The following is a 27,698-nucleotide window of genomic DNA, read 5'->3' on the forward strand; positions in this document are numbered from 1 at the left end:
AGTACGTGTTTTCGATTTAGGAAAGTAGCACAGCACTAAATTAACATTTATATCTGATCTCTGGCAGCTGCAGCATTCGCAGGAGAGGTTGTTGTGCGGCCGCTGGCAAGAATCAGTCCACTGCTGCAAAAATTTTAAGCCAGCAGCTGCTGACATTTTAATAATCTGACACCTGTCCTGGGTTCCAGCGATGTTGGCACCACAGCTTATGTTTCGGGTACATGCTGCCTCCATTGCGAGTAAGGGCCTTATGGCTTCACACCGGGAACCCCACTGCGCCTGCGTGAGGCTCCACTCCTCTCCCTCTCCCTCTCCCTCTCTCTCTCCCTCTCTCTCTATATATATATATATATATATATATATATATGTATGTTGTATAATAATATGGAAACACTACATCATTTGCAAGTGACAACGTTTCACATTGAAAGTGGAAGAAATCTAATATTCTTTTGCTTCCGCTGTGTGATGAGACACCTAGCTAACTGGTGGGAAGCCTCACTTTGGTCATTCACTGCATGCGCTGCTAGTAATACAGAGTCATGTCAGAGATTAAAGAGGGTAAATAGTTGGTGCCCGCTTAGCTGGTGCCTCTGACTAAAATTGCCTATTTACAGTGTCGAAAGTACAGTAGTATCAAAGTTCATGACGTCATATACAGTTTCCGGGAAAATGTTGTTTGGTAAGCATAAACGCGGTTGACACGGTCAACTGACCGAAAATGTGTGAAGGACATTGGCAGGATTGTGACCCAGGTTTTTGCATGAACAGTGGTATCTGATTCCATTATCCACCCTCCAAGACTTACATTTGTCAATTCCCAAGAGAATTCAGACTGTCTTGGATGCCAAAGGTGGTCCAACACCATACTATTTAATGATTTTGTTCTTTTCCCATACTTGTTTCCATAGTTATGTCCAATCCCTGTATATAATAAAGAGAGCAAAGATCAGGCTGTTAACAGCGTGCTGTCTCTTCAGATGGTCCAAATTGTTTTGCGGATCCTTTATCACTCATCTCCTTTTTATAATTTAGAGACATGCATCATCCAGTGAAGACTATTCTGACTATAGTGATGATTCAGATTTCAGTCCCAGTGAGAAGAGTCACCGAAAATACAGAGAGTACAGCCCACCATACCCTCCGGTAAGTGACCAAAATGTGTGAGCTAACTGTCTGCTAATTGACTAGACCCTTGCTCTAGCACTTGAATATAGTACTATATGTAAACCGTTTTCAAGAACCTCCTTTTTTTTTTTTCCTTTTTTTTTTTTTTAACTATTGGAGAATTGTAGAATTGACAATTGTGTTCAGTTCAGTTTAGTTTATGTATTGCATAGTCTATATATAAAAGTTTTCTCTGCTTTTTGTGGTGTGGTGCAGGGTCCCACCTCCTACCGTGTGTTAAATACTGTCCATGATCCCATTAGGTTGGTCAGACATCACCTCCAGAATGGCAGTGATTTGAGCTACAAGCTAAAAGTGAACCTGTGACTAGGCTATGGACAGTAAACTATTCTTATATTCTCAACAAACAGTAAATGAGCATTATAACAAGCCCTTACTGTCCTCAGTAGTTGTGGGTATTATGATGTAATTTCCCGGATTTAAGTTTGCAAGAGAAGCAAGCTGCTTTTAGAAGCATTTTCTAAAAGATGATGCACAAAAAAGCTCGCAAACAGTTTGCTGAAGACAGACTAAGGACATTGATTACTGGAACCATGTCCTGAGGTCTAATGATTAAATGTATTTGGTTCAGATGGTGTCAAATGTGTGGCGGTAAACAGGTGCAGGAGTACAAAGACAAATGTGTCTTGCCTACAGTCAAGCATGGTGGTAGAAGTGTCATGGTCTGGGACTGCATGAGTTCTGCCGGCACTAGGGGGCTTTATTGAGGGAACCATGAATGCCAACATGTACTGTGACATACTGAAGCAGAGCATGATCCCCCTCCCTTCGGAGACTGCACCGCAGGGCAGTATTCCAATATGATCATAATGACGACCACTGCCTAGCTAAAGAAGGGAGGGAAAAAGTGATAGTCTGGCCAAGCATGTCTCTAGACCTAATCCCTATTGTGGGGCATCCTCAAATGGAAGGCGGAGGAGTGCAAAGTCTCTAACATCCACCAGCTCTGTGATGTTGTCATGGAGGAGTGTTAGAGGACTCCAGTGGCAACCTGTGAAGCTCTTGTGAACTCCATGTCCAAGAGGGTTAAGGCAGGGCTAAAAAATAATGGTGGCTACACAAAATATTGACACTTTGGGCCCAATTTGGTTATTTTCACTTAGGAGTGTACTTACTTTTGTTGCCAGCAGTTTATACATTAATGGCTGTGTGCCGAGTTATTTTGAGGGGACATCAAATTTACACTGTTATACAAGCTGTACACTCACTACTCTACATTGTAGCAAAGTGTAATTTCAGTGTTGTCACATGAAAAGATATCAAATATTTATAAAAATGTGAGGAGTGAACTCACTTTTGTGAGTTACTATATATTCTCCATTTTCTCTACATGAAGCTAAAATGGCAGCTTGAGCTTGTATGGTAAAAACAACTTGTATACATAGATTGAAGTAAACTCAACAAGGACTTTTCCAGTATTGTGGGAGTCTTAATGTTTAATTGGTATGAGTGCTACCAGATAAGAAACCCTATATAAGGGGACTCTGAACAGTGTCGTCAGAGCATGCACTTGTAAAGTGTGTGCTCTCTGTAATTACTTATCAAATAAATCTAATTTGGCACTTTTTTCTCGTCTAGAGGTTATTTTACAGGTTTCTTACAAAAAAAGGAACTTAAGATAAAAATCTTGATACAAGTTTATGGGTATTACACATGAAATACAGATTTTTAGTTATTTGTAGTGATGAAGTGTATAGATTTATAAAAATAGCGCAGTCACAATTTTTGTTTTTGATGTTGAAAATAATGTGTATATATTTGTAGTGCCTATCTTTCCTTTTTAATTATAGCCTCATTCACAGTACCCTCCTCCACCACCACCTCCTAAAAAGGGCTACCCCAAAATGGATAGCAAGAACTATGGCATGTATGAGGATTATGAAAACGATCAGTATGAATATGAAGGTGACGAGGGAGAGGAGATGGCTGCAGAAGATTATGATGACTTTGCCAAGGAACTGAACCAATACCGAAGAGCCAAAGAGGGCAGCCATCGTGGTAGAGGTATGGATTAAAGCGTTTGTTAACCTAAAAATAAATAAAATTGATCCTGTCCCTTTAAAGCATGTTATACAGCACAATGCTTATGCTGTGTAATTTGACTCCCTGTGTCACCTAAAATACCTGGCTAATCCTGCTGGGTTCTGCCCTACCCCCTGTAAACTGACTATGGTTTATCATGGCTGCTGAGCCCTGACACTGTGGTCAGCTTACGTCATCTGCAGCTCTCCTCTGTCCTCCTCCATCCCTCCCTCTATGCCTGTCAGCTAGTGACAGTGACCGTCCCTCCCCCTCCTGCTGCTGGAATAACTCTGACCTGTTAATAGTATCAATGCTGTCTCCTAATAACAAGTGCATCTGTGTGATTTATAAAAATAAAGCAGAGTATATACTCTGACGTTAGCGAGGGAATCTTGGCCCCACCCGCTGCATCTGTCAGACGGAGAGAGGAGAGAGCCAGCTGATCACATGATTGCTAATCTGCGCTCAGAAATAAGGTATACTCTGCTTTATTTTTATAAATCACACACACACGGGCACTTGTCATTAGGAGACAGAGCTGATACTATTAACAGGTTAGATTGGCTCAACAACCACATTAATTGTAACCAGTCTCTCTGCAGTTCAATTCTTTGTAATACTAACCTTTGGTTCATGGAACATTTTAGTGTCCTTTGGAGTTAAACTGAGTGCTTGCATTTACAAGCAGTATTGCTTTTCATTTTAAACTACCCGCATTTTCATTCTCTGGATATACAGGCAAAATAGGATGGGAATGTGAGTAAGTGCATCTATTTTGTCTTCTAAAATAGGATGAGCGTTTTTCATTTTGATATTTGATGGCATCTGTATGGTGCATAATGTGTGATAAGTCTCTTTAATTTATTTAATAATAGGTAAATGTGTTTTGCTGTTTTTCACTATGTATGGATTAATCCCAGGTGCCAATTTGTTTTTGTTGTTAACTGGCAATAAGCTATTAATAAGTGCTAATGCACTCGCTTGCTTTATGTCAGCTGTTATTGTCAAAAGTAGAGGCTTTTCTGCTATTAACATGAAAACTTGCTGCCCTGTGGACTCTAACCTTCTGCCGGTGCCTAAGGGCCCTTTCACACGGACGTGTCCATGTACAGGATCCGCTTTGCTCAGCGGGGGATCGATCCGTTGTTCCCCGCTCAGCAGGCAGATGACAGGTCCGTCCCTGCACAGTGTGACCTGTCAGAGCACCGCTCTCCTCTATGGGGGATTGGATGAAGATGGACCGTAGAGTCTGTTTTCATATGATCCGCCAGACGGATCGAAAAATAGGGTTTCCATCCGTCACACTTTAGCGGGTCGGATGTCAGCGGACAAGTCACCGCTGACATCTGTTGCTCCATAGACCTGTATAGAGCGTCCGCTCAGGTCCGCCTACAAAACTGACAGGCGGTCCGCCCATGTGAAACTAAACTTCCTCTCTACCCTAGTCTGATCGTAATCCTGCCACCTAACCCTAATCTACCCTCAGCTTTAAACCTAATCTGACCTGTTGCTTAATGTAATCCTATCATTACCGTGTTCTTTAGTCCAGTCTTAGCAATTGTTTTATGATTGTATGTCCTCCTAAGGTCCAGTCCATGTGATGTTAGAGGGATGGAGAAATTCACAGGTTGGCCAGATTAATATAGCTACTAGTGCCATCTAACCTTTCTAAATTATTTATTTTGTGTTCAATGAATATATTTTTATTGGTTCAAAAAAATATATTTTTGCCTTTTTTATAGGGCTGGAAAAATTAAAGATTAATCGTAAATTTTTTTGATCAATCAAAATTCTTTTGATCGGTACTCGCCTCTCCGCCGGCTTCCAGGTCTTCAGGGAGTTCCAGTGACATCACGGACATCGACATCACGGACTCCTCCCCCCTTCCCCAAGTGCCTCCGTCTGCTAACAAAGGGAAAGGGGGGAGGAGTCCGGTGACATTGATGTCCGTGAGGTCACCGGACAGCCTGGACAGTGATGGTAAATATGCATGTGGTTAACTGGGATCATTCAGTGAGCTAAGTGTAGGCAAATTTGATAACCTCCATTTTTAACATTGTTGTAAAAAAAAAAGTAAACACTCTGGTATGTCTGCGTGACTGGCTAAAGTGATGCCTACTTGCCTATTATAAAGTGACTGACAGTCAATATACTAGATAAGTTTTATAATTAAAGTTAAAGAGGAGCTGCACAAAAAAAAAAATATTAAAAGCCAGCAGCTACTAATATTGCAGCTGCTGACTTTTAATAATATCACACTTACCTGTCCCAGGGTCCAGCGATGTCGGCGGCAGATGACGAGCGATCGCTCGTCTCGCTGCAGCCACCGCCGCCATCCTCTGTCAGGGAATCGGGAAGTGAAGCAAGAGGGCTTCACTGCCCGGTTCCCTACTGCGCATGCGCGAGTCGCGCTGCGCTGGTTCCCCGCTGTGTCTCTGGGAACTGTGTGTTTCCCAGAACACAACGGGGGGGGGGCAGAGCCATGCGGCGGTGGGCGGAGCCATGCGGCGGTCTGGCCGGAAGTGGGTGCAGTTACCTGGATTATCCAGGTAACTGCACCCCCCTCCCCCCCGAAAGGTGCCGATTGTGGCACCGGAGGGGGGGAGGGATAATACTAGCGGAACTTCCCCTTTAGGGTGAAGAACCGCTTTAAACTTACTTTCTACGTTTTTCTTAAAGTTTAATAAAAAAAAATTACGTATGTCAGTGCTACAGTTTGAGTTTAAAACATATTTGTGTGAACTGTGAAGTTAAGTCATGGACTGTGTAAACTAACTAGTGTTGGGTGATTGTATATAGTGTTTACCACATTTACCAATGACTAATGCAGAGTTGCAATGCAAGCAGATCAGCTAAAAGTAGTTGGATCTGTATGTGCATTATAATTATTTGAAATTAGTCGATTAATCGAACACGAAATTTTAATCAGTAACAGCCCTACTTTTTTATCTTGGTCTGTGGGTGTCCAATCATGCTTTCTACTGAGGTATGAATGGGGCGGATAGAGAACCAGTCATCCTGCATAAGGAGAGAGAGCAGCAGTTAGGCCTCATTCACACCTATGCAATGTTTGTGCTTTTTGCAGATTTGCAACAGTCCATTTAACATGGTTTCCTATATAACACGTTCTGTGGTGCAAAATGCAAAAAGCTCCAAAAATGCATAGTTGTGAATCCAGCCTTACTGGCCTTTCTTACAGGAAACTCCTGCACAGGGGAAAAGTGCAGGACTTGCTCTATGTGGGATTTTTGCACAGATCTGGAAAACCATACACAAAGGACACCAATATTCAAATACAGATGGCTCTTCTATTTAGACAATATTTGTTTTGCCTTTAATGACAAACCTTGATATAGACATGTGGACTGTTCTGCTTTGTAAGCCAAAGATATTTTTTACACCTTTTTTTTCAGTGCATTTAAAAATAAACACATCCTTAAAATGAATATGAGTTAGATTTGGGTGGCTACTGGATGATCATATCACTTTTTTGCCTTTTACATCAAGTGATATCCCTAAAGTCATAGCTGTCCCCCTTATTCAACAAGGCTAATAATGTAAGACCCCTTTCACACCACACCTTGCGTCGGCGGTAAAACGCCGCTATTTTTAGCGGCGTTTTACCGCCGGATTTGCGGCGCATTTCGGCCGCTAGCGGGGCACTTTTACCCCCGCTAGCGGCCGCGAAAGGGTTAAAACCGCCGGCAATATGCCGCAATAGCGGCGTTTTGCCGGCGGCATTACAGCGCTGCCCCATTGATTTCAATGGGCAGCAGCGGTGGAGGAGCGGTAAACACACCGCTCCTTCAGCGCTCCAAAGAAGCTGCTGGCAGGACTTTTTTCTGACGTCCTGCCAGCGCACCGCTGTAGTACACTACACACAATGGTGCAGCTTCTTTAGGGCGTTTTGCAGGCGCTATTTCTAACGCTATAGCGCCTGCAAAACGCCCTGGTGTGAAAGGGGTCTAAATGCTGCCCTCTTGCAAATTCCTAATTTTTAAGCATTTTGGACAATCCATCCATATGGGGAGTTTGACATCATTGTTTGACTTGGCAGCCGCCACTGAGTCTCAAGGTGATGGCATTCAGCCTGCCAGAAACAATGGCAAATGGAATACCAGCTGTGCATAAAATCATGTATAGTTATACTCAAAATTACCTATTGTATACATAGCTAGGTATAGGTGGGTGACATGTTTTTCTGATAATTGTAAGGTGCTTAAAAGCAATATGAAGTGTAATGACTCTTTTTACCTCTCAGGAATGCGAGGACGGGGCAAATTAATACGAGGACGTGGAAGAGGAATGATGAGGGGAAGGGGAGTTTATAGGGGAAGAGGCAGAGGAAGAGGTTTCTCTGGTGAAGAGCAAGAGGATGATGAGCCATATGAAGAAGAGATGGAGGTACTCATGGTGTTTGTGTGGATTTGGGTAAAGAGACACTTGTTGGACTGAGAGCTTGAAATACAACTTTATGTGCACCAGCTGCTGTTTTGGATAAATAGTTGTATTAGATTTTAGATGTATTTTTTTTACATTTTTTTATTGATTTTTCAAAATAATACAAATAAAACATAACATTTCAAGACAGCCAGGCAGCACTTAACAAACAAGACCTCAGCACTAAGCCATCAGTATAACTCTAAGGCCGCGTACACACGAGCTGTTCGCCCAACTTAGTTTGTCAAACAATCCGACAAACAGTCCGCTCAAAATTTGCATGAGCGGACTTGACCACACACGATGAACGAACAGTCCGCTGAAACCGTGCGCGATGACGTGAACGGCACGTACGACGGGTCGAAAAATACGACGTCCAATACACTGCAATGCAACCTTCGCCGTGTAAATCCTTTCTGAGCATGCGCGACACTTAGTTTGTCGAACAAGCCTACACACGAGCGGACTGTCCGCTCAAACCAAGTTTCAGCGGACTGTCTTACGGGAATTCGGAAAAACTTTGTTCGTCAGACTGTCCGCTGAAACTGTCCGCTGAAGCCCACACACGAGCGGACTGTCCGCTGAAACACTGTTCAGCGGACAAAGTTGGGCGAACAGTCCGCCCGTGTGTACGCGGCCTAAGGCTAATACACAGCCATAATAGCAGTAATCCCACTTCACATGTATAATAAATGGAAATCTTTATATTGTGACATATATTGGCTCCCAGTTCCCAAAACAGATGACATGGCAGCAATGTAGTTCAACAGACTTTGGATATAGATCACAGAACCCCAGCCCAGTTTTTTTAACATATTCATTGTTTTACTTTGTATTATGCAGTATGGGGATGAGGAAATGATGGGAGATGAAGAATATGATGATTACTCAAAAGAACTGAACCAATATCGCAAGTCTAAGGAAGGCAGAGGTAGAGGTAAGTTTATTCTTCCATCCAGAGGGGTTAATAATATGAAATGAACAATATGGATTTAAACTCACTTGTCTTCTTCCTTTAAGTGTTTCATAGGGGCCGTGGCCGAGGTCTTCGTGGCAGGGGTTTTAAACCCATGGGTCGAGGGCGAGGCAGAGGAAAAAATGAAGATGATGACTATTATGAGGAAGATGGAGTAAGTTTCCATGTAGTTCTAATCTCTAGTATACTGAGCTGTACTGTGCACCTGGATAAAATAAAGTTTGAGGTGAGATATCATATTTTGATGGTGGAAGGGACACCACCAACTTCTTAAAGGGCAAGTGTAGTGTATTTTCAGTGAACATATACTTTGAGTTGTTATTGTGGCGTTTAAAGTTGTTTTTTTTTTGGTGGCTTTTACATTTTTACTTCTTCATGTTTTTGTATAATGTGGAGAATTGTAGATTAGCAACTAGAATCATAGTAAATGAGAACTATGCCTAAGCTCTTACCAAATGTTGAGATGAAATAACAGTAACACATGCATTTTGTTGCATGAAAATGCATATCGAGTAGAAGTACCAATCTTTACTATGTGTCTGGTTCACATCCATGTTCTGCTCTGTGAATGACAAAGGGAAACTCTATTAGCCCAATTCACACCTACACGTGTGCGTTTTACTATACATGCTGTATATACAAGGAACAGTTTAAATCAAGCCTCACCATTATTGATCAGATTATTTACATCAAGCTGAGAAGACGAACATTTCTCTTATATTCACCGACCGACACAGCTCCTCTCTGTAACTAAATGGGTTGTATAGCCTGCCATTAGGAGAACTAGGCAAAATTGTTACACAATACACAGAACTTTTAATCCCGCCCCAGGGGGGCAGACCCTGTGCACATAAGAGGCCCCTGCCCCCCCCCCCCCAGCCTCTGGGGAGAGCTCTGATACAGACTCGGGCCCTGCTGCGGCTGGTGACCCCTGCTCTGACCTATCAGACATGGCTGACCACGACCATTCGGACAGTGAGGATGATTCCCCGTCCGGGTTCGAGAGCGACAAAGCGCTTGTTGGAGCACTTATAACAGCTGTGCGTGATACCCTGAAGATTCAGGAGCCAGCGGATCCCTCTGCTGATGTACCGGTCCCTTTTGGGTCCTGGAAGCCAGCACGTTCACCTAAGGTGTTCCCGTATTTGACTTATTTTGACAAATTCATCTACAGGGAATGGGGTCACCCGCAGCTGATCTTTTCGGTCCCCAAGAATTTGGCGGTGCATTACCCCTTTGAGTAAAGCCTTCTCAAAAAGTGGTTGGCTCCTCCAGTCGTGGACCCCCCAGTATCTAGGTTAAATAAAGTAACCACAATCCCGGTTGAGGGGACTCCTGCATTCAAGGATCCTATGGACAGGAAGGCCGAGGCGGTCGGGCTCGTTCCTTGTTTACGGTTGTGGGGTCAGTCGTGCGACCTGTATTGGCATCCGCACTGGTGTCGCCACACTGAGTGGGCAAAACTTTTGCACCACGAATTGGGAGAGCAGAATGCCTCCCCTGTCTGTGTGGAGCTAGCAGACCAACTAGCGCAAGGCCTTAAGTACGTTTGTGACGCTGCCCTGGATACTCTCCCTCTGTTATTCAAGGCTTCAGTGTCAGCTGTGGTGCTGAGGCGCCTCATTTGGCTGAAATGCTGGTCTGCTGACCAGGCATCCAAGAAAGCCCTGGCTTATCTTCCCTTCCTTGGCGAGCGGCTCTTTGGAGCCTCGTTGGATGACATTATTAAGAATGCCACTGGTGGTAAGAGTACACTACTCCCACAGTCCAGGAAGGCTAAGGAGCCTCGCCGCAGGCAAGGGCCCTCTTTTTCCACTCACAGTCGGCTTTTTCGTCCGCCCGGTGCTTCAGCAAAATGCCCCCAGCCCGACATGACGCGCACGGACAGTCAGAAGCCTCCCTGGAACCGCAAGCCTAACAAGCTTGCGAACAAAAGTGAAGGTTTGCCCCCACCCACTTTTCGGGTGGGGGGTCATCTTCGGGAGTTTTCAGCCCGGTGGAACTCCCGGTTATCCGACCAATGGGTCTGCGATCTGATTTCCACAGGCTACAAGATAGAGTTTCTCTCTTGGCCGCCAAACAGATTCTTCCCCTCCAGCATACCCGTCCCCCCGGTTCGCCGGGAGGCCCTGTTAGGGGCGGTAAAGGACTTGCTGAATCAGGGGGTGATTTACCGGTTCCGGAATCGGAACGCTTCCAGGGGTTCTACTCATATCTGTTTGTGGTTCCCAAGAAGAAAGGGGTACGTCCAGTCTTGGACTTGAAGGCCCTCAATCACTTTGTAAAAAGTGCAGAGGTTCAGAATGGAATCAGTTTGCTCAGTAGTCGCTGCACTCCATCAGGGGGACTTCCTGGTGTCCTTGGACATCCAGGATGCTTACCTGCACATACCCATTTGCCTTCGGAATCAAAAATGTATGCGTTTGGCAGTCGGGGAAGCCCACTACCAGTTTGTGGCTCTTCCATTTGGCCTGGCATCAGCCCCCCGAGTCTTTACCAAAGTACTGGCTCTGAGGCAATGTGGGATCGCGATTGTGGGTTACCTAGACGATCTACTCCTGAGAGCATCTTCCGCCTCAGAATTAGAGGAGGATGTGGCGATCACCTTGCAGACCCTGCAAGAATTTGGGTGGCTGTTGAACCTAAAGAAGTTGTTGGTTGTACCGGCCCAGCATCTGGAATAGCTTGGGTTACTATTGGACTCCAGGGAAGCGAGTGTTTTTCTCCCTTCCGACAAATTGATGACTCTCAGATCGGTGGTCAATCTACTGATGAGCCGCAAGTGGTCGTCACTCCGTTTTTGCATGCAAGTGCTGGGGCTCATAGTAGCCTCCGTCGAGGTGGTACCTTATGCTCAGTTCCACACCAGAGTCCTGCAGAAGGAGATTTTGACGAAGTGGGACAAATCTCTGTTGTCCCTGGATCAGCAGATCCAGGTGAGTCAACCAGTCAGGGACTCCCTGATCTGGTGGTTGAGGTCCCCGGTGATTCAGTCCGGAAAATCCTTCCTTCCTCTGACATGGATGGTGATCACTATGGACGCCAGTTTGTCCGGCTGGGGTGGAGTGATGGGGATTCAGTCGGCTCAAAGCCTCTGGTCGGCGGAGGAATCCAAGTTGCCGATCAATCTGCTCGAATTGAGAGTGATCGGGCTGTGCCTCCAGACATGGTCGATGAGTCTTCAAGGACGTCCGATCAGGATACAGTCAGACAACGTCACGGCTGTGGCGTACATAAATCACCAAGGGGGAACGAGAAGCTCAGCCACTGCTCGGGAGGTCGCTCACATACTTCGGTGGGCAGAGCAACACGTACCGGCCCTGTCGGCCATTTACATCCCAGGGGTGGAAAATTGGCAGGCGGACTATCTGAGTCTACAGATGCTGGACCCAGGAGAATGGGCATTGCATCCGGAGATATTCAGGCTGCTGTGCCTGCGGTGGTCGCACACCAGATGTGGATTTATTGGCCTGCCATCTCAATCGGAAGGTACCAAGATTCATGTCCAGGACCAGGGATCCATGGGCAGACGCTTCAGACGCGCTGGTTGCTCAGTGGGATCAGTACCAGCTGATCTACGCTTCTCCTCCTCCTCTAAAACTGTTGCCACGCCTGCTGTGCAGAGTGGAAGCCGAGGGGATCCCAGTAATCCTGGTTGCCCTAAATTGACCTAAGTGGCCCTGGTACACAGACCTGGTGCGTCTGGTGGCAGACGCTCCCTGGCGACTGCCGTTGCGAGAGGACCACCTATCTCAAAGTCCAATCTTTCACCCTGCTTTACCATCGCTGGTTTTAACGGCATGGCTGTTGAAAGCCAGTTGAGGAACCGGGGTCTGTTGGACTTGGTGTTTCCAACTATGTTGAGGGCGCGGAAATCTTCTTCCAGGAAGATATACCATCGTACTTGGAAGGCCTGTGTCTCCATGTGTGAGGAGAAAGGGTCCTGCTGTTTCTTCAGCTAGGTGTAGACCAGAACTTGGCGTTGAGCACCATCAAGGGGCAAAGTTCAGCTCTGGCTGTCTTTTTCCAGCGACCCCTGGCGTCTCACTCATTAGTGAGTACCTTTGTTCAGGGGGTGCGACATGTAGTCCCTCCGGTGCGTCCTCCGTTACCTCCGTGGGATTTGAACCTGGTGTTGGCGCTTCTGAAGCCGCCGTTTGAGAATATCAGGGAGATTCCCGTGTTGACCCTTTTACAGAAAGTGGTCTTTCTAGTGGCCATTACATCGACCAGGAAGGTTTCGGAGTTGGCTGCCTTGTCATGCAAGTCGCCTTATCTGGTCATCCACAAGGATAAGGTGGTGTTGCGTTTTCATATTAATGAAGACATTGTATTACCAACGTTGTGTCCTAAACCGAAGCACCCCAAGGAGGTGGCCCTTCATGCTTTCGATGTGGTTAGGGCTCTGAAGGTGTACTTGTCTGCCACAGCCCCCTTTTGGAAGTCAGACTCACTGTTTGTTTAGGTGGCTATTCCTAAGAAAGGCATGGCGGTCTCGTCGGCCACCATTTCCAGGTGGTTTAGACAGATTGTAGTACAAGCCTACACCTTGAAGGGGCAGGTGCCCCCATTTCCAGTCACGGGCCACTCTACAAGAGCAATCGGAATGTCTTGGGCCTTCCAACACCAAGCGTCTGTCGCTCAGGTGTGTAAAGCGCCGACCTGGTCGTCTGTCCATACGTTTACCAAGTTCTACAAGGTAGACGTCAGTGCATCGGCTGATGCCTGTTTTGGCCGCAAAGTTTTGCAGGTGGCCTTGTAGTTGCAATTGAGTTTTTTTTCCTGGTTTTTCGATAAAAACGCAGTACTGTTTTATTAATGCACTGTTGCATTACTTCCGCAAGGTTGTGGTCTTGGGGATCACTCCTGTTGAGGATGCCCGGTTATATGGTGGAGTTTTTCCACACACTGCTGTTTTTTTGTGGGTTTAGTTTCACTAGTTCCCACTTGCCATGGCGGATGAAGTTTTTATGCTGTTTTTTTCCCACCCCTCCTTTGGCACTGATTGGGGACGTCTCATTTAGTTACAGAGAGGAGCTGTGTCGGTTGGTGAATATAAGAGAAAATAGGATTTTTGTACTCACTGTAAAATTATTTTCTCTGTAATTCACTGACCAACACAGCACCCACCCCTCCTTTTTTCTACGTTATACTGCTTGATGACGTACTGAAGCTGTTGGGAGCAGTGAGGAGGGTTGATAGCACAGGGTCCGCCCCCCTGGGGCAGGATTAAAAGTTCTGTGTCTTGTGTAACAATTTTGCCTAGTTCTCCTAATGGCAGGCTATAAAACCCATTTAGTTACAGAGAGGAGCTGTGTCGGTTGGTGAATTACAGAGAAAAGGATTTTACGGTGAGTACAAAAATCCTATTTTTCCATTAACCTTAGTTTATTAAAGCAGACCTACAGTATGAGTAACTTTACACATATGCATGACTCAAATTCTGTCATGGCATTTTAGCATTGAGAAGCATTTGTTGAACTCCTGTCACTCCTGTTGGGATAATTAGGTCATCAACCTATTCAACCAGCAGGAACCATTTATTTAGTCCACTGTCCTTTAGTGGGACTATATATAGGAGGCAGTTTTGGGGAACTGTGCTGTATTAGCACAGCCAAGAAATAAAGGAAACTTCAAAGGAATTGGGATTTTCATGAGTGCATAGTCTGTGGGCCAGTGGTGAGTTTCCAGGCATCATGCTTGTTCAATATGAGTAGTTTACAAGGCAGTGAAATCAGGATGACAGTCTTTCCTGTAACTTTAGAAACCATGCAGCACTCATATTTATGTCCTCACAGAACTCCTTAAAAGCAAGGACCAAAACTAAATTCTGCCTAGTATCTGTTGAGAGGAACATATTTTCTTCTTTTTTTTAGTGGCCATTACATTCATTTTACAAGCCTGCATGAATAAATTCCTGGCAGGTCATAATATACAGTAACAGTATAATTTTTCTAAAAAAATTATAAAAATGTTTCCATATATCACTAGAAAGTTCTGGTTAAGTGATTGCCTAGCCTAATACAATGTTACCAGCCTTCTGCAGTCGGGAGAGTTTCCTTATTCTCCTTTTACTCGGTGATCAATTTGTAATTTTGCAACAAGTGACTACAAATACTTGTTTATCCATATTTTTGTTACTTCATCGAATAATACCAAAATCTCTAAAAAAACAAAAAAAGTCTAGACCTGCTTAAGTTTCACATCCTATAAAAAGTGCATGGTGGCATTACATTTACAAATACACTGCAACAGCTGTTACAATATATGTAGAGAAACTTCAGTTCACTGTCATGATTTATGGAGCCAGTGGTTGATTGCCAAAACAAAGATGGGGGAAATGCAAGTTGAGAGAGTAACATCCTTTCACATTAATGTATTGTGATGTTTCTTATCTTTGCTCAGGATGGGGGAACTTACCGAAATGAATATGAGAAGCCTTACCGTCGAGCAGACAAGAAGGGGAAAGTCATCTGCAGATATTTTGTGGAGGGTCGTTGTACTTGGGTAAGCATAATTTATCTGTTCAAATCCTTGCTAGTCCAATTTTAGGTTTGTCAGATTTTTTTTCTAAAGGCTTTTTATGGCCAACTATGTTTTCAGTCTGAAGGTACAGAGCTGCTCGGATCAGCAATACACAGCGTCTTTGAATATGGCTGTCCATTTATAAACGGCATTGGGTAAACAACTGTGGACTACCTTGCTGTTTAAAGACGTATGGCGGTAGTGGTTAACTGATGTCATGTGCAGATCAAAATTCCCAATTCACACCAAGCTGGTCTGTTGCAGTGCATTTACCAAGCATTGTGTCAAGGCAGCCTATTGTTAAATAGACTTTGCAAAGCACCATTTCTGGTAATGTGTTACTGTGCATTGCAGCGTACTGCATGGTATGGGTGTAACTGGACACCACACACTACCACCTAGAAGTGTAATTTTACCCAGGAGCTACTACTGCCTCCCCTGTGATACAAAGAAAGTCCTGGCTGTCATTTTGAGGGGGTAATGAGACTGAGGAGGAGGAGGACCATGGCCTAGGAGACACACCCTCAGAACTTGGAACAAGTACTTCAGGGTGTCTCTCCTACATTCAAGGTACAGGACTAATTAAGCATTTAGGATGAGCCGAGACAGAAGCAGGTTTTCGTTCCTTAGGCCATCCATACGTGGTTTGAGATTCAAACCATAGACGGGCAGGCTGAATGTACCAAGTTGATTCAGCAATCAACTTGGGTATAACCAGCATGCTGGATTCGCTTCCAGTTATCGCAAGCGGCTGCTATAGCCGCTAGCGATGATCACTGTCTTTTCCCGTTGGCTGGCCATAGATGGTGCAAATTTTGCAGGAAAGAAATTCCCCCATAAACACAGACAGCGCTGATGGGGAAACAATGCAAATTTATTTCCTGCAACCCATGGTTGCAGCATAGAAATTCGCACCGTCTATGGCCAGCCTTAATGTAAGTATTTTGGATGGAATTTCATCATTAGTCGGGTATTTACAGCTCTACCACTTCAACCTGTGGCACAGCTGTGACATGCTGAGCTTCACTGTTAAGTTCATTGTCACTAATTTCTATAATTTTTCCATATGTTTTATAGATCGCTTTCTCCGTATATATATTGCAACACGTCTGTCTTTTTTTTTTTCTTTCAGGGGGAGCATTGTAATTTCAGTCATGACGTGGAAGTCCCAAGGCGGCGTGGACTGTGCAAATTCTATTTCACTGGTTATTGTGCTAGAGGTGACAATTGCCCTTACATGCACGATATCCTTTTGTAGCGTTTTTAATGAGATTTTCCTTATTCATACCAGTGGACCATTTTTATTTATTTTTTAATTGGAAAACCAACTATTGAAAAGTATAACTATGGTACAGAAATCTGTGCGTGCCAACGTGGCCAGAACAATAATACATACATGCACACATTGTAGCAGCAGCGTGACATAAAACAAGAGATCCACCAGGGGTAGGACCAGTACTTAGTACAGAACAGGAGAGAGAAAAAGAGGAGGGGGGAAGGGGGTAGAGGAGGGATAAATATATCAGGTACACGCTTCGCCGTCTGCTAACCATCTACGCCAGACCTTCTCATACTTAAGCGGATACCCTCTATGTACATATATCCGCTTCCTGTACGGAAGAGTATCATTAATCCCTTTTTTCCAGCACGGGATTCTAGGGGGCAGGGCCTGCATCCAATTGCGAGACACTTCTTTTCTCGCCATGAATAACATCTCATGTAGAAGGGTGCGAAGGGGTTTATCGGCGTCTAAGTCCGGTAGCAGACCGAGCAGGCACATCTTCGGGTCTAGAGTAGCAGGGGAACCCATTTGGTCATGCAGGAAACAAAACACCTGTATCCAGTACGCTTGTATAGTTGGACAGGACCATATGAGGTGATAGAGCCTGGGATGTGATCACATAGTCGGCACCCAGGGTTGTATGAGGGTTTGTAACGCGCAATCCTCTGAGGAGTCAGATACATCCTATGTATAACATACAACTGTGTGAGGCGGTCCGACAGTTTGGGGGAAACTCTTTTCACATCCTCCAAAATTTCGTCCCAATCCTCATTTTCAATTGCTCCAACATCCACCTCTCATCTAGTCTTGGCAGTATATGCCAGTGCTGTAGTACTAGGGATGCGAATGGAGGAGTATAGGGTAGAAATCAGTTTGGTTGGTTCAGTACCTGTGACTGTGTCTACAATAGAGGGGACTGCCATAGATGGGTTGGAGCCAGCAAACTGTGTTTGTATAGCGGGGCTGAGTTGTAGATATCTAAAGAGAAGGCAATTGGGAAGGGAAAATTCGCCCTTTAGAGCTTGCAACATTTTAAGTCCCGTAGTGGTTATGACCTGATATATGTATAGGAACCCATGGCGTATCCATATCTCCGGGTCCGGAATAGACAATAGTTCGGGTAAGTGTGTGTTGAACCAGAGGGGGGTGTGAGAGTGGGGTCCCGAGTTTTAGTAATGTCATCCGCCATACCCTACGGTGGTGAGTCAGCATGTCCGCTTTGTGTTGGGAGGGGCGTCTTGTCGATGGGGCTCTAAGGACTGCCTCAAGTGGGGTATGGGCTGGGTCACCTGGACGCCCACAGAGTAGTGCTTAGTATCTTGGTAGCTGGTCTTTATCAAAATGATAGAAGTGGGACAGTTGGGAGGCAAGATAATAGTCCTGAAAATCTGGAAGCGCGGCTCCCCCCCATTGTCACTGGGTTCTTTAGGATTCTCCAAGCTAATTTGTGTCTGCTGTGGCCCCATATAAACAAATTAAGAATGGATTCAATTATTTTGAATTTTTTTTGTGGTATATACAGAGGGGCATGCCACACCAAATAGAGTATCTTTGGGAGAAGTATCATCTTAACTAAACTAATGCGTCCCATCACACCCAGAGGTAATCTGGCCCAAATCTGCATCTTGATTTTAATTAGCGCCAATAGAGGGTCAATGTTCAGGTGTGTATAATCTGTGAGCCATCTGGTGACTTGTTCTCCAAGGTACTTGATCAGGAAGACCCTTGGCAGAGTCAAAGGGGGGGGGGAGTGGTCAATCGGAAGGATCTGCGATTTTGACTAGTTGATACTCAGACCCGAGTGACTACCAGTGGAGCATTTTTTAAGATTTTTTTTCCTTGCTTGTGATATGAGGTGAATTAATAAGAGTGAATTGGGAGGAGGTTTATTTAGTGTGCCAATGTCCAATCCTGGTCTTAGTCTTCACATCAGTGGCGGCTGATGCGCCATCGGTTGGGGGGGAGATAGGGGGGGCGGCGTCAGGCGGACTCGACCACGGACCCCCGCGTCGCTCCAGCCCTACACCCTCCCTCCCCAGCTCTCTTACGGTGTGCTGTTATCTCCGGATGGACAATGCCCCAGGGATGTCATCTTGATGAGGTCGGCGGCAACAGGAGGGGATCGATGTCGGAGAGGTGTGTGCTGACACAGGGGCGATCCATGGAGAATGGTGTGCATTGGGCATGGTGGCGGCGCTGCTGCTCTCTGCTACCTACCATAGGGTTGTGCTCTCTTCTTCTGCAGCCAGCAACCCATATCTGACAGCCACAGGAGGAGTTGACAGCATGGAGGTGCCAGAGAATCGGACTTGGTGACTGGTGGTGCCGATCAGTCCTCGGCACCCCAGCAGCTGTTCGTCTCCTCCCTCCTCCTCCTAGGCCAATAGGGTCGCTTTTCCTTTCGGCCAATTGGAAAACGGGTCTCAGGCTGGGAGGAGAATCTGTGTGACAATAGTGAATATTCATTCACTATTGTCACACAACTGGGTGACTCTCTGCACCCTGAGCCCATCCTTTTTTGAAGCCTATTAAAGCCTCTGGCTCTAATCATGTGCTTCAAAAAAGCAAAAACCCCATTGGAATCCATGTGTCCGGCATTCCGCATTTAAATTAGGGGGCCGGGCGCATGGATCGGGGGGGGGGGGGGGGGGGGCGTGCCTTGTGGACGGGCCACCGCTGCTTTGCACCTGGTCTGGGATAGAGACTCTTATTTGTAAAGAATTTTCTTACTCTCCAGAACAGCATGGAAATGTGTAAAGGATGAAAGTGTATCAAAAACATTGGGTTAGATTTACTAGAACTGGAGAGTGCAAAATCTGTTGCAGCTCTGCATAGAAACCAATCATATTCCTTTATTTTTTATTTTTTGTCAAAGCTTAATTGAACAAGCTGAAGTTAGAAGCTGATTGGCTACCATGCACAGATTTTTACACACTCCAGTTTTAGTAAATCAACCCCCATAGTGTAGGTACCTCTGATGCTTTAAAGGCAGGGGATAGAAGATGTACATCTGTGATTGTAGGGCACAAAAACAAGCATTATAACCTATAAACAGAATAAATCACACACATTCCCTAGCACAATGATGGCGAACCTTGGCACCCCAAATATTTTGAAACTAAATTTCCCATGATGCTCATGCACTCTGCAGTTTTAGTTGAGCATCATAGGAAGTGTAGTTCTAAAACATCTGGGGTGCCAAGGTTCACCATCACTGCCCTAGTAAGTACCTTTTACTTGTTTTAACTGTGTAAGAAATTAAGTTCTTTTTATAGTAATGTACTGGCACCAGACTACAATGAGTTTTTTTCCTTAATAATTTTCACGTGATTTCCCTTGTAAGATATATCACACAACAGGCAGCTGCGTTAATGGTGAAGAGTGCATGTTCTCTCATGAGCCACTAACAGAAGAGACGCAAGAGTTGCTTGATCAGGTACAAAATACATTGTTGCTTTTTTAACAGTAATTATGTAACATAAGGTGGCACCCTTGACAAGTATGCACAATCTCTCCACCACTCTATGGCTGGTTTCACACTGGGGCGCTCAGCGCGCTGGCGGTAAAGCGGCGCTTTACTGTCGTTTTAGCGGCGCTGATCCGCTGCTAGCTGGGCAGTTTTAACCCCCGCTAGCGGCCGAAAAAGGGTTAAACCGCCTGCAGGCTGGTTTGGAGCGCTGCCCCATTGTTTTCAATGGGAAGGGGCGCTTTAGGAGCGGTAAATACACCGCTACTACAGCACTCAAAAGATGTGGCTTGCAGCACTTTTTTGACCGTCCTGCAAGCGCACCGCTCCAGTGAGAGAGACCTCAGGGCTTTCACATTGGAGTGCACTGAGCGGCTCTTTTAGGGCGCTTTGCAGGCGCTATTTTTAGCACTTTAGTGTCTGCAAAAGCGCCTCAGTGTGAAAGGGGCCTATAAGCACATTGTCACAGACTTATGATTGTGATTGTTTATATCATTATATAAAAACACTGTCTTGCTATTGGCAAAGCAAAAGCTTGATAGGTGTCTTTGCAACACTGCGTTAAAGTGATTGTAAAGTCTTGTGTTTTTGGGTTTTTTTTTCCAATAAAAATAACAAACGTTATACTTTTCTCCTCAAGTACAAGTATACACGTGACTTAAGACCCCCCCCCCCCCCCCCCCCCCGAGAGCCCCCACAGTAAGCCGCTTGCTTTGGTGGCACTCGTGAGTGCTTGTTCCCACGCCGGCTTTGTGTGTCATCGACACACACACAGAGCTCAGCGCAGCCCCGTTCTCTCCTCACTGGCTGTGATTGACAGCAGCAGAATCCGATGGGTCCCACTGCTGCCTGTGTCCAATGACGAGACATATTGCCGGAACAAAATCAGGCTCATCTAAGTATAAGGGGGCTGGGGAGGGAGCTGCATGCAGGTTTTTTTTTTTTTTTTTTTTTACCTTAGTGCAGAGAATAGATTAAGGTAAAAAAAACTTTCTGCCTTTAGAACCACTTTAACTGCAGTGCAAATTGCACTTAGCAAAAGCCATAATTCTTTCAGGAAAGGTTTAATTAAAGCTTCTTGCTTAATAAATCCATACGCTTATTTTTCACTACACTGCAGTTCCTTAAGTTTTGACTATCTGGCTTGCAGTAAGCCAGGTAGTCTCAGAACTTTACAAATTTAGGATTTATGAGCTCATAGTCTGTATGAAAAAACAACACAAAAACTAACCAGCTAAAAACTTTTTCTAGATTGGAACCGTATTTGTCATGGTGTTAAATTTACTTTGGTTTTGAGAGAGCTGAATATATACTTTTTCTTCAGTTATTAGCAGAGGATGCAGAAGCTGGAGCTGAGGATGAAAAGGATTTAGAAGAACTGAAAAAACAAGGCATAAACCCTTTGCCCAAACCACCGCCTGGAGTGGGGCTTCTGCCTACACCTTCAGCACCATCAGGGCCTTCTAATACTGCAGGTTTATGTGATCCAGCGTCCCCACCACCTGCTGTACCAGTAACATCATCTGATTCGTCAGTTCCTGTTCCACAACTTCCTGGAGGTCCGGTTCCTAGTGGGCCATTGCCAAGTTCAGACATGCAGGGACCTGGAAGTCCTTCAGAAGAAGAAATCATGACCATAGGTCCCGGGTTAGTGCCTGAAGGCTCTGTGATGGGTGGATTGATTCATGGTGGTCATCCATTGCCAGGAGGCCATATGTCAGGAGGTCAAATGCATGACGAGCCAATGCCCGGTATTCCAGTTCCCGGGGGCCCAATGCCTGGTGGCCCAATGCACCCAATGCTTGCTGGGCCTGGGGAGCAATTAACACCAGAAGGACCATTGCATCCATATCAAGGAGGCCCTATGCATCCATGTGAGGGAGGTCCCATGCCTCCAATGCATGGTGGACCTGGAGGTCCACTTTCTCCAATGCAAGATGGAGGACCAATGCTTGGAAGTCCACCAGCGGGTCCTCCAATGGAAACAATGCAAGGCAGTCCTGGATCTGGGCCCATGGATCCACAGATGTGCCAGCGAAAAATACCATCCCTTTTTGAAATTGTGGTGCGGCCCACTGCTCATTTGGCTCATAAATTGGGTGTCAGGTAAGATGTTGGGCATGCGTACTGTTTTTACTTTGTGTTCTTGGTTCTGATTAGGGTTGTACCAATACCGATACTAGTATCGGTATCGGTGCCAAAACCGAACATTTGCCCGAGTAATTGTCATTAGGCAAATGCTCCGATGCTTAATCCGATACCTGGACAGTCAGGGATGATCGGTGCGGCACTGGGGAGGAGTTACAATCACCGATATCCCTGTTGACATTTCAGTAAAGCAGCTGACAGACGCTTCTCCTCCTCTCCCTCCTGTAGCTTTCAGCTACTTTATTGAAATCTATACAGGGATATTGGTGATTGTAACTCCTCCCCAGCGCCACACGATCACCCCTGACTTCCCCCTCTGTGCTCCTCTGTGCTCCATGGTCCCCCTCTGTGCTCCTCGGTCCCCCTCTGTCCTCGATCTGTCAGGATGGAGAGCGGAGGAAGGAGACGATAAATTAATTTATCGGCTGCTTCCTTTTTCGAATGCACAGAGTCAGTGATCACTGACTCTCTCCATTCATACCTGTCACTGAGCCTCGTAAACCATGTTTACAATGCTTCAGTTTATGAATGGAGAGGAGCCGCTTTCTCCTGTCCATTCATCTTCAGTGCAGCTGAGTCTGCAGAGAAAGGGACTGGGGAATCTTTGTCCTCAGTCCCTTTCCCTGTCTCAAAAGGGAGATGTTAGAGGTCTGTTAAGACCCCTGATATCTCACCAAAGCCACCCCCTAACAGGGCTAAAAAAAAAAAAAAAAAAAATTGTAATAAATTTTCTTTATCGTACATCACGGAACACAGAGCAGCCATAATAACTAACTGGGTTGTACGCCACCTATAGGTGAATGATGGACACTGGCTAACCAAAAAAGACAGGAAGTCCTCCCCTATATAACACCTCCTACACAGGAAGTACCTTTTTCCCCAGTGTCTTATAAGGTGATGATCATAGTTGGAGAAGCTCTCCATGATCTAGCTAATAGAATGGTCCTGGAAACAGATCCTAAAGGATTTAAGAGACGATATAATTGGATTCATCCGGACAGTGATGCACTAAGATGGATGGTACTCGAACCTCAACTACACAGACCACTACGAGGTGTTGCCTGTAATACTATTCTCTTTTGGACTTGCTCACACTGTAAAGGAAAAAAAAAATACACAGCATCTTTTGTGTGTGAGACCAGGTGTCATCCTGTATCTATCCACTTGGGGGCAGTGATGTCGCAGGCCAGCGGGGGAGGGGGCTCTCTTATGTGAAGGCTTCTAGCCTGGTTAATCCCAGCAGGAGGCGGGCGGCTCTTGGATCCCCCTGCCTGCACACCTAGTCTCTACTACAGCGTCTTTGGTTGCCCTTTTTCGCCAAGCGTGCACATGGTAAGAGCGTGCATGCCCAACATGTGCAGTAGGGGTGGAAGCGGCCATATTTATGAGGTGTTTCCAGCTTGTGCGTATGTGAGCAGGCTGGAGGTGACACAGAGCAGCGTCAGCTGGGCATTTGAGTCACTGTGGGTGGATGGACCAGGGCACTGTATAAAGCTGTGTACTGCAAAGACTGCAGGATGGTTGAGTGGATAAAGTTTTTTTTTTTCTTCTTGATAACTCAAGTTTTTTTGTCTCAGGAATGTCTTCCCGGAAGAGGATTGGAGGAGGCAAAGCAGCAAGGGGCACATGTGAGCCACCATCAGTAGTGGAGGATTCTAGCCATATGTCTGCTGTGTTTATCTCTTCTGAAAGACCTGAGGCAGCTGGCCAGTCTGAGCCATTAGGGTTGTCAGGCATTGTAGCGACAACCAAATTCTTCTGCCTCAACCTACGTCACAAAGGACGACTTGGCATCAGTTTTAGGGAAAGATAGCAAGTATGATTGCTTCAGTTTCCCAAGGTGGAAGGAAACGGGATAGATCTCCTTCACCTGAGCCCCCACCTGCATTGGAACAGGATTGGGCAGATGATGTGGAAGAAATGGCTGTAAATGACCGGGAGGAAGGTCAGGCCACGGATTCCACTTCTGAGGAGTCAGGTTCTGAAGAACAGTTTTCAGCCTCTTAATATGAGACTGTTAATCCAGTCCCTCACGGAGATGGTCCGATCAGGATTTAAATTTCCGCCTGTAAAGGTCCCTGAGATTGCCTTTTCATCTTTAGGCTCTCTTCGTCCTCCACAGAGTTCACAAGCCTTTCCCTTGCATCCGTTGCTAGAGAAAAATGTGTATGCTGACTGGGATCACCCTGATAAGCTTTTTATTCCTCCTAGAAGGTTTGCACTGTTGTACCCCATGGAGGATAAGTTTGTAAAGAAATGGAGTATGGGATTGATGGACGCTGCCATTTCTTCTGTGAATAAGAGTCTTACTTGTCCTGTAAATAACGCCCAGGTGTTTAAAGAGGAAGTAAACCCTTCCAAACAACTTGGACCTATAGGTAAGCCTAGATTAAGGCTTACCTGTAGGTCCAAGCAATATCTCCTAAACCTATATGGTTTAGGAGATATTTGCCCGAAAATGGGCACCGCTGTCTACGGCGCATGCGCCGTAGACAGCGGCGCGCATGCGCACTAAATGCGGCAAATCCAAGAATGGATTTGCCAAATTTGTCGACTCCCGTGCGCATGCGCGGGAGTGACGTCATCGCGGCCTCGCCGTATGACAGCGGCGGAGCTGCGAGGCGCGACTCCCGTGCGCATGCGCGGGAGTGACGTCATCGCGGCTTCGCCGCTGTCATTGGTCGGAGCTGCGAGACGCCACCAGCAAGATGGACGCGGCGGACTACAGGGATCAGCGGCGACTTCGCTGGCTCCTGTGTCAGGTAAGTGACACATAATGAGCTACTATGCGATGCATAGTAGTCCATTATGCTTTACCTTTGCAGGGAAAAAAAGAGGAAGTAAACCCATCAGGGTTTACTTCCTCTTTAAAGATCCAGCAGATAAGGAATTTGAGTCTTTATTAAAGGCCTCATTTGCTATTGCTAAGTCTGCTGTACAACCAGCGCTGGCAGCTATAGGTATCTGTCAGGGTTTAAAGGACTAGGTTAAGCAGGTAGCTAAGAGTCTCCCTGATCAAGGGGTGTCTGCTGAGAAAATTGCAGTTACCTTGTGGCCTTATGTTTCGTAGTAGATTCACTTTAAGATTCCATACAACAGGTGTCCTGGCTTGCCCTTCTATCAGTACCTATATGCAGGATTCTGTGGTTAAAGAACTGGTCTGCGGAGTTACCCTGCAAAAGATTATTAGCTGGTTTCATGGAGAGCAGCTATTTGGAGAAGATCTGAATAAATATATTCAGAAGATTTCTCAAATCGCCTTTCAGGACAACCCCGGAGAGAGTAGCTCCACCTTGCAATCAGGAAACACATGCCCACTTTAAAAACACCTCCTCCTCCTCCATGGCTTCAGTTATTGTGTTTCCTCCTTGGAGGAAGCATGTGCCTGAACCAGGGAGAGCTACACTCTCTGCAGGGGAGTAAGGCTTACCTTTTGTTGCAGGTTGTTTCTCTTTGACCCCCAGCAGCATCTCCACGGGGAGAGGACTCCTGGAGCTCCTGGTCCCGCCATCTCACGGGAGTAAGGACCCTCGGAGTGCCGGCGTCGGGTGCCCGGTGTCCGCTTGTTAGCGCAGGGAGGGCTCTGTTGCTGGCGGAGGCCGCTGCAGGTCAGCGGCATGGCTCCGTTTTCGGCGCCGGGTCCCGGGCGGCGACGGCGTCGTTCACGGTGACGCGCGGGCGCTCTGAGGGGGCGTGGCGCCGTGGTTCAGCGCCTGGAACGCAGGGGTCATGGGGCGGGTCAGGTGACCGTGTGCTTCCGCTTCCGGCCGGCCTTGATGACGCGGCGGCCGGGAAAATTTAAAATGAGAGCTGTTTGTAAAATAGCTGCCTCACTCAAACGATGGAAGAGTGCAAGCCAGCTATGGCGGAGACAGGCGCCCCCAGCACCGGTCCAGCCCAGGTACGTAAGGTGCACTGGCACCCTCTGCTTTACTGTGGGTATGTCTTTGTTTGTTCCCCCCTCTTGGGGGCCTGTCGCTGCAGGTCAGAGGTGGACTTCGCTCTGACCTTTTGCAGCCTAGTTCTGGGGTCTCACTAGTAGGTCTGTTTGGTGGTGGGTCTCTGCACTGGCTTGGTGTTAAGCAACTGGTTGTTGAGAGCTTTTAGTGAATTAAACCTGTATGTCGTTTCAGGAAAAATCACTAGGAAAAGCTAGACCAGGTCAGAGAAAATGTCCTTCCTGCAAAACCCCCCTCAGAGATTCATGGCAGAAGGCAATGTGCAGAAATTGTATCAGAGAATTGGTGGAAGAGGAAACATCTCAACAATATAAGGATTTGTTTTCTTCGGTTAAAGAGCTGACAAACTCTTTGAGTTCAGTCAAGTCCATCCTGATACAAAACCCTCCCGCACAGACCGAGCCTCAGAACTTACCGCCCAGCCCCAGGGCGTCGTCATCCAGACAGGTGGAAACTGAAGAGTCTGGAGACGAAGGGGGTAGTACTCTCATCTCCTTCAGGGATTCTGAGGAGGAGGAAGAGGAAGAAGATAGCAGGGGCTCCAAATTCAAGCTATCACTAGAGGAAGTAGATGATATTTTAAAAGCAATCTACACTACTCTAGAAATTCAGGAAGAAAGAGTACAACTGTCAGTTCATGACAAAATGTACCAGGGGTTGGACGAAACAAAACGGCGAGTTTTTCCTGTCCACAGGGTCCTCTCAGACTCAGTGAGAAAGGAGTGGAAGGACCCAGAAAAAGCCCCTTTCTTCTCTAAAGCTCTCAAAAGAAGGTTTCCCTTCGAAGATAAGGACTCAGAGGTTTGGAATAAGAAACCCAGAGTCGATGCAGCTTTCTCGCAGGTATCCAGACGAACGGATCTAGCCTTTGAAGATATGGGGATCCTTAAAGACCCAATGGACAAAAAAGCTGACTCCATCCTTAAAAAAGCTTGGGATGCCGCGTCAGTCAGTCTAAAACCAGCAATGGCAGCTACGGTGGTGGCCAGGAATCTGGAATGTTGGGTAGAGAAGCTGAAGAGCCATATTGAGGCGGGGACACCCCGCAAGGATCTCTTAGAGTCCTTTCCACTGATCCTGAATGCAGTCAAATACATGGCGGATGCATCAGCAGAATCAGTTAAACTGGCCGCTAGGTCTTCGGCTCTTGTAAATTCAGCCAGGAGAGCAGTTTGGCTGAAAACATGGTCTGGGGACACTGCCTCTAAGGTCAAGCTGTGTGGTCTTCCCTTCTCGGGTGACTTGCTCTTTGGTCCTGATTTAGAGTCTGTGCTGGATAGAACAGCCGATAAAAAGAAGGCTTTTCCAGTTAAGAAAAAGCAGATGGCTAAAAAGAATTTTCGTGCTTTTCAGCAGTCCCATAAAAAAGACCAGGAGCACAAGAGCAGATGGGGTTCACAGAAGGGCAAAGGCAGGGGTGGAGTCCTCTTTAGATCTCCCCCAGAGCAGTCCCCTAAGAACAAGTGACAATATCTCCCCAGTGGGGGGGAGACTGTCAGCTTTTCGCGAACAATGGGACAGGCTGTCTCCAAATCTGTTCGTGAAGAGCGTTGTCGATCAGGGGTACAGGTTGGAGTTTTCAGAACCACCCCCGAGCAGGTTTTATGTGACAACATTGCCAAGGGATCAGGAGAAGGCCTCTGCAATGAAGCTGTTGTTACAGGAGCTGATACAGCAAGAGGTTCTGATTCA

General features: G+C 46.2%; 1 protein-coding gene across 5 annotated transcripts in view; it reads left to right on the forward strand.

Moving 5' to 3' along the window:
* The window catches only part of ZC3H4 (zinc finger CCCH-type containing 4), a 90,992-nt gene that overhangs the window by 24,308 nt on the left and 38,986 nt on the right, over positions 1-27,698 (forward strand). For 3 of the 5 annotated variants that reach the window (XM_077457477.1, XM_077457649.1, XM_077457728.1), the window contains exons 3-11: positions 1,036-1,146; positions 2,979-3,192; positions 7,472-7,614; positions 8,494-8,587; positions 8,671-8,780; positions 15,032-15,133; positions 16,284-16,395; positions 19,760-19,869; positions 21,224-22,005. In XM_077457477.1, coding sequence (XP_077313603.1) covers positions 1,036-1,146; positions 2,979-3,192; positions 7,472-7,614; positions 8,494-8,587; positions 8,671-8,780; positions 15,032-15,133; positions 16,284-16,395; positions 19,760-19,869; positions 21,224-22,005 — 1,778 coding nt within the window. The remainder of the gene's footprint in view (positions 1-1,035; positions 1,147-2,978; positions 3,193-7,471; positions 7,615-8,493; positions 8,588-8,670; positions 8,781-15,031; positions 15,134-16,283; positions 16,396-19,759; positions 19,870-21,223; positions 22,006-27,698) is intronic. The other 2 variants (XM_077457810.1, XM_077457564.1) reach the window with 2 other exon arrangements.

The sequence above is a fragment of the Lithobates pipiens genome, unplaced genomic scaffold (assembly GCF_037356315.1).
Source record: "Lithobates pipiens isolate NorthernLeopardFrog02 unplaced genomic scaffold, aLitPip1_a1.2 Scaffold_1, whole genome shotgun sequence".
In the NCBI taxonomy this organism is placed as follows: Eukaryota; Metazoa; Chordata; class Amphibia; order Anura; family Ranidae; genus Lithobates; species Lithobates pipiens.